General features: G+C 43.5%; 1 protein-coding gene across 4 annotated transcripts in view; it reads right to left on the minus strand.

The window, feature by feature from the left end:
* Positions 1-12,078, minus strand: part of LAMA3 (laminin subunit alpha 3) — a 260,515-nt gene that overhangs the window by 26,934 nt on the left and 221,503 nt on the right. For all 4 annotated transcript variants that reach the window (XM_024984437.2, XM_059881027.1, XM_059881028.1 and 1 more), the window contains 5 exons: positions 11,665-11,809; positions 8,424-8,543; positions 7,644-7,777; positions 510-627; positions 21-161 (listed from right to left, as the gene is read on the minus strand). In XM_024984437.2, coding sequence (XP_024840205.1) covers positions 21-161; positions 510-627; positions 7,644-7,777; positions 8,424-8,543; positions 11,665-11,809 — 658 coding nt within the window. The remainder of the gene's footprint in view (positions 1-20; positions 162-509; positions 628-7,643; positions 7,778-8,423; positions 8,544-11,664; positions 11,810-12,078) is intronic.

Below are 12,078 nucleotides of genomic sequence, written 5' to 3' on the forward strand. Positions count from 1 at the left end.
ATTCATACAATATTTCATACCCCCATCTGATGACTTAATAAGATGCCACTGGGTTGAAAGGTCTGAAATCCGAAGGAGGCTTGGAAGTGGCTTGATGATGGGAAGTCCAAATTGGTGAAACTCAACTGTCCTCCCCTGGAGAATGAGGCAGATCGCACGAGCTGAAATGCAAACATGGAATAAATTACTGGCCCTGTAATCATGCCATGGCTGAAATAATAGTATCTGAACCTAGGTCACTTCACTTGAACTGACCCATGGGAAAACAGTTTGCTTTTTCTGCGTGATAATTTGCCAACCATCTCGATGTTTTTGTGTGTAGAGCTGGTATTTCTACCTTCCTACAAATTTAATATACAAGCCTGAAGAGGTTTTGCAAGTACAGGGAGAGTGTAATAAATGAGCCAGTTCATCAGATCAGAATATGTCAAAAGCTGGTGTGTTAACGAAAGCTAAACATGGGTTAGCTAGGGACCACTCCTTTGCAAGGTTCTGAACTCTTTACTTACCTTCCAGTCTTCTGAGCACTTTTTTGTTACTCCCACTGTATCATTCAACCTGACAACGCCAGTGGTCTTCTTCAGGTTCTTCATGCAGCCTCGGAAAGCAGGTGTAGAAATGTTAAACCTGATTTGGGGATGCAAGAAAAAGAAGATGGACCAAACACAGGCTTGATGGGGAACTGCAGCTGAAACACGGCACTCATTCCCTACAGATTCTCACCCATGAACAAGTACGTGTTTTATGGTTATCTCTTCTCATTGGATTTCTAGACTGCTACTAATTTTGTGATACTGGGAAAATCTATTAGATATTTCCATTCTGTGTGATTTGCATTCTCAATATTAAAAATGAATACAATAATGTTGACAGAAGAATGGCCAGTGTCCCCAAAAAGTATAGACATATAGAAGATGTACAACATCTGAAACTGTTCCCCTCATCCTCTCCTGGAGTCATGATAATGCATCATGAATTAAAAGCATATTAATAAATTGATATACTAGAAACATCATTGGAGAAGGAAATGGCAACCCACTCCAGTGTTCTTGCCTGGAGAATCCCATGGACGGAGAAGCCTGGCAGGCTGCAGTCCATGGGGTCGCACAGAGTCGGACACGACTGAAGTGACTTAGCAGCAGCAGCAGCAGCAGAAACATCATATAAATATATATTAAATTCCCTGGTGGCTTAGGTGGTAAAGAATCTGCCTGCAATGTGGGAGATTGGGAAGGTCGCCTGAAGGGAATGGCAACCCACTCCAGTATTCTTGCCTGGGAAATCCCATGGACAGAGGAGCCTGGTGGGCTACAGTCCATGGGGTTTCAAAAGTCAGACATGACTGAGCAACTCACTCTTTGAATAACTAAATAAGTAAGTAATTTATTAGAGCCAGAAATACTCTAGAAAACTTCTTAATCTTTTTTTCCTGTCCAGTTTTAAGTCAGCCACTGTAAACACCAAGGAAATAAATTATTACTTTTTGGTCCTAGTCAATTAGGAAAAGTGTGGCTTGGTATATTTAATCAATGCCAAGCTGGAACAATGGAAAGCACTGTCCGGCCTCATATGTTATATCCACCACCACCTAACTGTTCAGGCTGGGCAAGAGGTCACTGTGAGGATTAAACAAGTTCACGTCCAGGAGGTACTCGGAACCCTCTGTGGCACTCAGGAGGTGCTTCCGAGAGAAGCTGCTCTGGAGCATTGGGCTCTGGAGGCAGGCTGTGTGGGTCCAAGTTCTGTCCCGGGTGTCTTCTCTGTGCTTCTGTCTCCTCATTTACGCCACAGGAAAGTGGTAATCTGCTTCCCAGCCCAGAGTTTAAATGAGATAATGTGGGTAACGTACTCCAATGGTGCCCAGTGCAGAGCAAGGACTCAGGGTGAGATGGCAGAGTTGTAACTATCCCCATCATATCAGTGCATCACTATAACAATTTCTTTTTTCTTAATTAAAAAAAAATTTTTTTTTGGTTGGGCTGCACAGCATGTGGGATGTTAGCTCCCTGACCAGGGATCAAACCCATTACCCCCTGCATTGGCAGCGTGGACTCTCAACCAGGGAAGCCCCCATAAAGAAGCAATTGATAAAGCAGCTCTTCCTAAGTAACTGCCGTGGCATTTCCCCTTTGATTTGACTTTTGGATCTATCTGGAGCGGATGTCACACAAAAACACTAACATACGTGAAATGACTGAAGTCCGGGCAAATATTTGTGTTTCTTAAGCAAATGATGTACTAAGATAAACACAAAGCTGACTTCATTGCTAATCCCTAAAGCGGCACACTCTTCTAAATGGAAAGATGTCTGCCTTCATTTTCATGCAATTCATTATAAACAGCTGAGCTACATGTAATCTGCATAAAATTAAATTTCATTAAAAGGAAGAAACAAATCCTCATGGGCATTGCAGCACAAGCTTGATGATTTTATAAAACTGGCTTCTTGCCTCAGGAGAGGAGGAAAATTCATATCCATTCCTGGGGCTTGTCTATTTGTCCACATGTTAATATTTATTAACTCATTAATTTAATATTCTGATCCATTCTCTCTTGGGTTTCAACATGTTTTAAACTCATCCACATCTCCTGATTCCTTTTTTCCATAAAGCACAGGTTGAAGGAAGAATAAGGTGGCAGAAAAAGTAAAGGGGAAAGGAAGGTAGCTGACAGACAAGGAACACCTGTTTTGTGCTGAAGCTGAAGCTGCAATACTCTGGCCACCTGATGTGATGAGCCAACTCTTTGGAAAAGACCCTGATGTTGGGAAGATTGAAGGCAGGAGGAGAAGGGGTTGACAGAGGATGAGATGGTTGGATGGCATCACCAACTCAATGGACATGAGTTTGAGCAAGCTCCAGGAGATGGTGAAGGATAGGGAAGCCTGGTGTGGGGCAGTCCATGGGGTCGCAAAGAGTCGGACACAACTGAGCTGCTGAACAACAACTATTATCTGATCCTCACAATAGCCTTTTGAAGGAAATATTTTCTTTTTTAAAAAAAAGATTTACTATCATTTAATTTATTTATTGTTACATTTTTATTTATATTGGAGTATAGCCAATTAGCAATGTTGCAATAGTTTCAGGTGGACAGAGAAAGAACTCAGCCCTACAGATACATGTATTCATTCTCCCCTAAACTCCCCTCCCATCCAGGCTGCCACATAACTGAGCAGAGTTCCCTGTGCTCTACAGTAGATCCTTGTTGGCTACCCATTTAAAATACAGCAGCATGTGCCTGGCCATCCCAAACTCCCTAACTATCCCTTCCCTCTATGTTTCCCCACAAGGGAGATATTTTCTCACCTGACATTACTGAGCACTTAGCATGTGCCAGGCACTGTGCTAAATCCTTTACTCTGAATCCCACGACCCTCTAAGAGCCAGGGCATCACTGTGCCCACATTACAGATGTACAAGGAGGCTGGGAAGGTTAGATGACTCCCACGAGGTCATGCAGAAGGAAGGTGGCAGCATTGGGGTCCCGGGGGTCAGTGTGTCACACAAGCTAGTGTGACCTGAAGCCCTTTCTCTTTATGCTTACACAGGTGTGCACCCACAGCACTGGAATGATCATGACTCTTTCCTACATAACAGTTACCTACAGCGGAGATGTTAAAATGAAAGACTCATTTCCACTATTCTCTGGGATGTTCTCAATACTCTGGCTCATCTGAGGGCCTAGAGTTCCACATTTGCTCCAGAATTCAGGTCTGAGCACACCTGCTAGAGGAACATGGCTGAGGAGGGCTGTAGGCTGCCATAAGAATGGGTGTGTATGCTGGGGTATGTGTACACACCGTGGACCACGCTGTTCACAAAGGCTTAGCCGGGTCCAGCCTACTGTGGGCAGATCTCAGAGAGCAGGAGGAACAAAATCAAATCCCGAACTCAGTGCTGGGTATTAACAAATGCTCAACAGATCCTTGCCCGGTGTTTAGTTTTGGAGTTCTTTCATTGTGATGTGATATTATCACACTCTGTGATACAATGATGTACGTAACTCCTCGGGAAGTGTTTTTTGTTGGTCTGAGGCACTGTCAGGGATGACAGTGCATCTCTGGCATCATCAGGGGTGATCTGCTCTCCTCATGGGAAGCAGATGGGATTAACAGACTGTGGCTTGCTTCCGACTCTGATCCTACACAAATCACTCCAAGATCTGGGTCCCGAGTCCCAGAAGGTATGCTACAGGGAGAGAGAAAAAACACCACGCTCACAAGGTCTCTTGCCTATGCGCCTGTACACAGAGGTAACATATATGAGGCTTGCTTCTCTCCACGTTAGGCTCAAGCATTGACTGTCTCCACTACTCCCCTGCCAGGGCTCAGGGCACCTCCCCTCTTTGAAAGAACTGCTGGTTGTCCCTACAGACTCAGCTGTGGGTCACTGGGGAGAAATCCTCCATGACCCACGTCAGAAGGGGGTCTCAGGACTCTGAACCATCAAGGACAGCACCAGAGGGATGAAGCAGGGCCAGAAACAGCTGAATACTGTTAAGCATTTTACTTAAGAGAGAGGAAAAGCTCAGTGAAATCTTTTGACCAGCCTCTGTCTCCTGCATGTTCCAAGTCCTTATAGATTGACTCAAAACTCAAAGTATAAACCTACCCAGAAAAAGGAAGCAGTCCCTGTTTGGAAGACCCTAAAACAGATGCCTAGGAAAATTCTGTATGTCCATCTATATGTGTGTGTGTGCGCACAGGCACACATACGTGCACACGTGCACACTCAGTCATGTCTGACTTCGCAACCGTATGGACTGTAGCCTACCAGGCTCCTCTGTCCATGGGATTCTCCAGGCAAGAATACTGGAGTGGGTTGTCATTGCCTTCTCCAGGGGATCTTCCCAAACCAGGGATTGAAGCCAAATCTCTTGTGTCTCCTACATTGGCAGGCAAATTCTTTACCACAATACCCATATATGTATTTCTTTAATGGACAGAAATAAAAAGGCAAAGGTTGAGTGTTGACTATAATCCAAGGTCACCCTACTCATTGATGGCTAAGCCCAAACTGAACCATTTCTTTGGATCCTCACCCATTAGTTTTTCCTAGTAAACTTTGCTTGGCCAACATCCTCATCATGGTCTGTGGACTTTCTGCTGTAGCCACACAGAGGCAAACACCTCTGAGAATCCCTCGCCGCTCTGGGGGAGCCTACTTGCCCCCATAACCTCAGTAGCCACCTGTTCTCAAGCTTCATTTACCCTTGCTCCAGCCTGGACGTCTCTCTAGAGGTCAAGGCCTTCCATCTAGTCCTTTCCAGGTATCTCCAACTGCTGTCTCCTGGGACTAAGCCTGTCTCAGACTGAGCTCACCACCCCGTTTCTCTGCTGGTGCTGGCCATCTGTCCAAGCGCTAGATCAAAGTCCTTCTTGAGCACTTTTCTTTGTTATTCTTCAAACCCAAGCAACCTTTCAGCACTGCCCATCTGCTGCCCTAAGCATAACAAGAATCCACTCTCTTCCTCATTGGCCCTGTCGTTTCCGTGGGCAGACCACCTGCCTCTCACCTGTTATACTCATCTTCAAACCTCTCCACCTGCCTCTGCTTTTTCCCTCTTAATCCAATCTGCACCCTGCACTACAGCAAGCTACTGAAAACCCCAGTCTGATCATGTCCTTTCTCTGTGGAAGCCCCCAGTGGTCCTTACTGTGACTTTCAAGATCCTCTGTGGTCTGGCCCCTGCTTCCCACACCAGCCACAAGGGCCTGCCTCATAGTGTCTCTTAAGAGTTCACACTTTGGTTCTTATCTCTTTACATATGTTACCTTTCATATGTCAGGTTCTTTCAGATCTAGTCAGAGACCACTTTCCTGATACCCTAAATGGGTAGATAGATTCCTTTACTGGGTCCCTATCACCCTGAGCTTCCCGTCTGATAGCACTGGCCTTGTTCTACTGTCTCCCTTCTGCTATACTTGAGACTCTTCCCTGTTCTTCATCATCCCAGAACTGACCACACTACCTAATGGCATTAGAAACCCAATGAGTGCTTGTGCAATGAGAAAACAAACGACAGCCTCCAACGTGTGAACGGTGCTGCCTTAGGTTACTCTATTTTATTACATTTAATTGAATAAAACCAAGTTTACTGGCCATTCATAACTAGCTATTCAAGGTTGAACTGCTATTTAGTACTGATTATATTAAACATTAATATTACCTCTTTGGCTCTTAATTTCTACATTAAAATTAAGAGGTTACATACCATGATCCATAAGGTCCCTTCTAGTTCAAAGAACCTAGGGAGGAAAGACATTCACTCCCAAACTCTATTAAAGTGCTGAACTTTCTCACCTGCATCTCTGTCTTTGGGGGCAACCCTGACAGCTTTTATTTTTATGATCTTGTTGATGTAGACCATTTTTTAAAAGTCTTTATTGAATCTGCTTCAATATTGCTCCTTTTTTATATTTTGGTTTTGTGGGCAGGACGCACGTTAAGATCTTAGCTCCCTAACTGGGTATTAAACCTGCATCTCCTGTATTGGAAGGCTAAGTGTCAATCACTGGACCTCCAGGGAAGTCCCCAGACAACTTTAAGACAAAGATTAGTGTCTCCTTATTGAGGCTGGACATCTGTTCAAATGTATAAGGATTTGAGAAGACCACCTTGGCACAACACTTCATAAATCACATCTAGTGCTCCTTCTAAATGATGGATAAATTAGAAAGAGTTAACCAGCCTCAGATCTCATATGAAAGCAATCATCACCAAACATTTTGGGAGCTCTCTTAGCTTAGTCATGAGGCTGTAGTAACCCTTCCAAGAAATCTTTTTTTCACACATCACTGTCAGCCATTTGGAAGGATGTAAACAAACGAACAAAATGGGAGTTATTTTTAAGTGTATCCTCAGAGTGGTGTTTGTTTTTCTCATTCACATTAAACTTTACTTCCATTCAAGTTAATTTAATTCATTCGTGTATCCATTCATCCGAGACAGGCATGCCCCTGGTCCCTCCCCGATAACACACACATAAGGGGGCAGGTAATACAAATGTGCCTCATGTCCTAGGAGGCACTTCAGTGCCCCAGCCTTCTGTGCCCAGGGCCGCCTGTGCTCTCCTCTGTACCAACCAGGACCCCAAGTGAAAGTGCAAGTGTTAGTTGCTTAGTAATGTCTGACACTCTGCGAGCCCATGGACTGTAACCCGTCAGGCTCCCCTGTCCATGGAATTCTCCAGGCAAGAATACTGGTGTGGGTAGCATTCTCTTCTCCAGGGGACCTTACCGACCTAGGGATAAAACCCGGGTCTTGTACACTGCAGGCAGATTCTTTACCATCTGAGCCACTGGGGAAGTCCACAAGGACCCCAAGATATAGCCCCTATTTTTGATGGCAGTGTTGTCAACACCAAGTCTACTCATGCGGTGTTTCTCCTCCCAGGAACGACAATGGAAGTGGCACACTGTTTCCTCATCTCCCCGCTACCCCAACCCCTAACCCCTGCAGCTTTCAAACAGCCAGGCCTGTTACCCAGTAGTAACAGCCTGTTGTACTCTGTTGGCTAACACTATTAATACAGAAAAGTAATTCTTTGTTTTTTGCTGGAATTAAACAAGGCAGATTTATCAGTAGCAATCGTAACTATTAAGAGAGGTGACTTGCTTCTTTAAAAAAAGATCATCTTACCTTTCCCTGATGGAAATGGGAATTCCCCCCAGATAGTATGTGCTGAAATCAAATATATCATCTTCAATTTTAACGCTTTGAATATCCACATTTATCCACATACGTTGTTGGACTTTTCCAATTTTGATCTGAACCTAAAATAAATGAGAGATGAATCAGCCAGCAATGAGAAATAAAATAATTCTATTCATGACGGTTCAGAGCTATTATGTTTTTGCCTTCCTTCAGATTAATTTATATACATGGTATATATATATTAATACAAGGGATCTGAGCACAGTAGCACATCTGCATAAAATTATAATAATAAAAATTTAAATAGAGATGTTTGCATTTGTTTGTTTGTCTGTTTTGGCTGCACCGCACAGTTTGAAGGACCTTAGCTCTCTGACCAAAAATTGAGCCTGCACACTTGGTAGTGAAAGCCTGGTGCCTAACTACTGGACCACCAGGGCATTCCCGAAATGTTTGCATTTGAAATTAAACATTTTTTTTAATGTTAAAATATTTTATTATTGTTAACTTTTTATTTTGTATTGGGGTATATCCGATTAACAAGATAGTGACAATTTCATATGAATAGCAAAGGGAGTCAGCCATACATATACATATATCCATGAAATTAACCACATTTTATCTATACCATATGGATGTTATATATTTCATGCAAAATGTTCAGATTTTAAAAGGATATGTCTCTCAGCTAATAAGTTCATCTAATAGAAAAGTGTTCTGTGCACTAACTTAAAGGATTCAGATAAACAGATTCAAAGGACGTACCAGATGATCCTTCCCGTCGTTTATGATGTCTCTGATTCCTTTTTCTTTAGGCGGCTCTGAATTCAGTTTGTACCGCACCATGAGTCGGCCGTCTTCCACATTCAGAGATATGAAATGATCCTACAGCATGGGGACAATGTAGATTAGGAGAATTCTCAGACAGAGCCACGTGTACTCAAACTCCAGCCTGCTCTCAGCTTCACCTGCCTTCCTAGTTCAAAGGAACAACAGTGCTTAGTACTCAGCTCCTGGGATGGGGATGACGGCTGAACCCTGTCAATCACATTAAACAATCTATACAGTAACCAGCACACAGGAAGGAAACAATAAATGCTTGCTACTGTCATGATTTTGTTTTATACCAATCTATAACCAGCATGTAAAACTGGCAACTTAAAAGATACAGATCACGAATATCATTGGCAAATACGATTGCTACCTTTTGGAGGGGTTTCCCAGGTGGTGCTAGTGGTAGAGAACCCACCTGCCAATGCAAGAGATGTAAGAGATGAGGGTTCAATCAATCCCTGGGTTTGGAAGACCCCTAGAGGTGGAAATGGCAACCCACTCCAGTATTCTTGCCTGGTGAATTCCTGGCTGGTGAGCCTGGTGGGCTACAGTCCATGGGGTTGCAAAGAATCAGACATGACTGAAACGACTTAGCATGCACGCACATTTTGGAGAGAGGCAGGGTATTCTTCAAACCCCACTTTCCTCCATCTGTTTTCTGATGTATTCCTATTTCTCCTCTATCTTCCATTTAATGGTTGCTTTGTTGTTGCTGTTTACTCACTAAGTCATGTCTGACTCTTTCCAACCCCATGAACTGTAGCCCGGCAGGCTCCTCTGTCCACGAGATTCTCCAGGCAGGAATACTGGAGTGGGTTGCCGTGCCCTCCTCCAGTGCCTTCCCAACCCAGGGATCAAACCCATGTCTCTTACGTCTCCTGCATTGGCAGGTGGGCTTTTTTTGTTTTTGTTTCTTTACCACTGGGTGCCACCTGGGAAGCCCAACAAGAGTCCTTACCTAAAAGGAAAGTCAGTACTTCTCTGGATCCTAAGCCTTGCTCTCGGAAGTCAGTGAGGGTTCATCACACTCACAAAGAACAGAATAACATCAATTCATCCTACTTAACAGCAGCACTGGGGATCATTTTCTCGTATCTGATTGAAAGTGAAAAAGTGAAACTGAAAGTCGTTCAGTTGTGTCCAACTCTTTGTGACCCCCATGGACTAAACAGTCCATGGAATTCTCCAGGCCAGAATACTGGAGTGGGTAGCCTTTCCCTTCTCCAGGGGATCTTCCCAACTCATGGACTGAACCCAGGTCTCCCACATTGCAGGTGGATTCTTTACCAACTGAGCTACCAGGAAAGCTCCTTTTATCTGGTTACTAATGGCATTTCATAAGATTTCTTCTAATATAAATTGTATTTCTGATTCTTGGTCTCCAAGAACTTCAAAATGTATTGAGTTGACCAAAAAGTTCATTTAGGTTTTTCTGTAACATCTTACAAAATATTTGGCCAAACCTAGTACAAAGAAGACCTTGTTGCGGAAAACAACTGCCTTGCCCTGAAGGTGCTGTGTGACTTCTCAGCTCTCTGCATTCTTCAGGAAGGTCAGGATGCCCCAAACCATCAGAACTGGTTCAGCTTTGGACTCTCCCTAGGAGTCCAGAACAACCGCAAGAGAGGAGAGGTGGACCAGGTCTGTGTCCCCACCCGGTAGGCAAAGTGTCTGGTAAAATCTCAAGCTCCATATCAATCCTGCATTCTCAAACTGAAAATCCCATAGACTGGTCCATATTTCTCCAAGCCTCTTGATGAAGGTGAAAGAAGAGAGTGAAAGGCTGGTTTATAATTCAACACTCAAAAAACTAAGATCATGACATCCAGTCCCATCACTTCATGGCAAGCAGATGGGGAAAAAATGAAAACAGTGGCAGATTTTATTTTCTTGGGCTCCAAAATCACAATGGATGGTGACTGCAACCATGATATTAAAACACAGTTGCTCCTTGGAAGGAAAGCTATTATGACAAACCTAGACAGCTCATTAAAAAGCAGAGACATCACTTCACTGACAAAGGTCTATATAGTCAAAGTTATGGTTTTTCCTGAAGTTACATATGGATGTGAGACTTGGACCATAAAGAAGGCTGAGTACTGAAGAACTGATGCTTTCAAACTGTGGTGCTGGAGAAGACTCTTGAGAGTCCCTTGGACCGCAAGGAGATCCAACCAGTCCATCCTAAAGAAAATCAACCCTGAATATTCATGGGAAGGACTGATGCTAAAGCTGAAACTCCAATATTTTGGCCACCTGACACGAAGAGCCGACTCATTGGAAAAGACCCTGATGCTGGAAAAGATTTAGGGCAGAAGGAGAAGGGGGTAACAGAGGATGAGATGGCTGCATGGTATCTCTGACTCAATGGACATGAGTTTGAGCAAACTCTGGGAGACAGTGAAGGACAGGGAAGCCTGGTGTGTTACAGTCCATGGGGTCACAAAGAATCAGACACGACTGAGGGACTGAACAATGACATGTTCTATGCAGCATCTTCAAGAAGAGCTCATTGTCTAGAGAGATTAAATCTAGGCCTATCTACCAGCAGATGGTGCTGACGATCACTCACACAGTGTCACTTTTGGCCTTTTCTAAACTAGGAGATGTCAGAATGGTCTCCAGGAACCTCAGCTGCTTGAAAACAGAGAAGCCTCCATGTCTTGGAAAGTCAAGGGTCAGGCAGATAGAGATGAAATCTCTTACGGCCTGAAAAGAATCAGACCAAGAAGCAAACAGCAGGAGGTCGAACAGCTTAGCTTTCAGAGACCCCAGGAAGACTTAACATTTCTTTTAGGCAGAATAAGCAAAGATTATTACGCAAACAGTAGTTTTCAAAGAATAAAACTGACAACACAAACAGAATGGCTAAGTGGCAATTTCTCCCACATTCTGGTGGCATCTTAAATTCTGGATGACTTGCCTTACCAACACACACTCACACAGCCAAAAAAAGTATTGGGTTGGCCAAAAAGTTTGAGTTTTTCCGTAAAATGTTATGGAAATGAACTTTTTTGGCCAATCCAACAGAGTAGGACCGAGGGAAAGGATGTAGCTAACATTTGCACATTGTTTTTCAGATATATTGTTTGCTTATAATGACTCAGTTACCCCAAAATTGTTCAAATGAATGAACGTATTTGTTAACATCTGGATGCTTGTCATAGGTTACCTGGTTTTCTGCAAAAAACAGCAAACCTCTGTCCACAGTGGTCTGAATCGTCTGTCCAAAGGTGGGGAAGGGGGCGTTTGGTTGAGTTGGAACTCGAGCATAGCCTGTACCTTCAAAATAATTTTTATCTGATTCTTCTTTTCTCCTGTCAACACCAATCACCATTAAGTGAGAACACAGCAGCAAAAGACTGCCAAGAAACAATGCTTATTGATGAAAAAGCGAGCAAAGCCTATGCAATCAAGTTGTCATGTTTTGTTAAAGAGGAAACATCTTTAAATTTAATGTTAAAACAGTCCACTGTATCTCCTGGATCTGCTCTTACACTCTACAATGATCAAACTCTACCTCAACAGAGATGCTCTTCAGGAGACCCTATTGCAAACATCTGTTTAGGAAGATGTGACCCAGCAG

Source organism: Bos taurus, chromosome 24, assembly GCF_002263795.3.
Source record: "Bos taurus isolate L1 Dominette 01449 registration number 42190680 breed Hereford chromosome 24, ARS-UCD2.0, whole genome shotgun sequence".
In the NCBI taxonomy this organism is placed as follows: Eukaryota; Metazoa; Chordata; class Mammalia; order Artiodactyla; family Bovidae; genus Bos; species Bos taurus.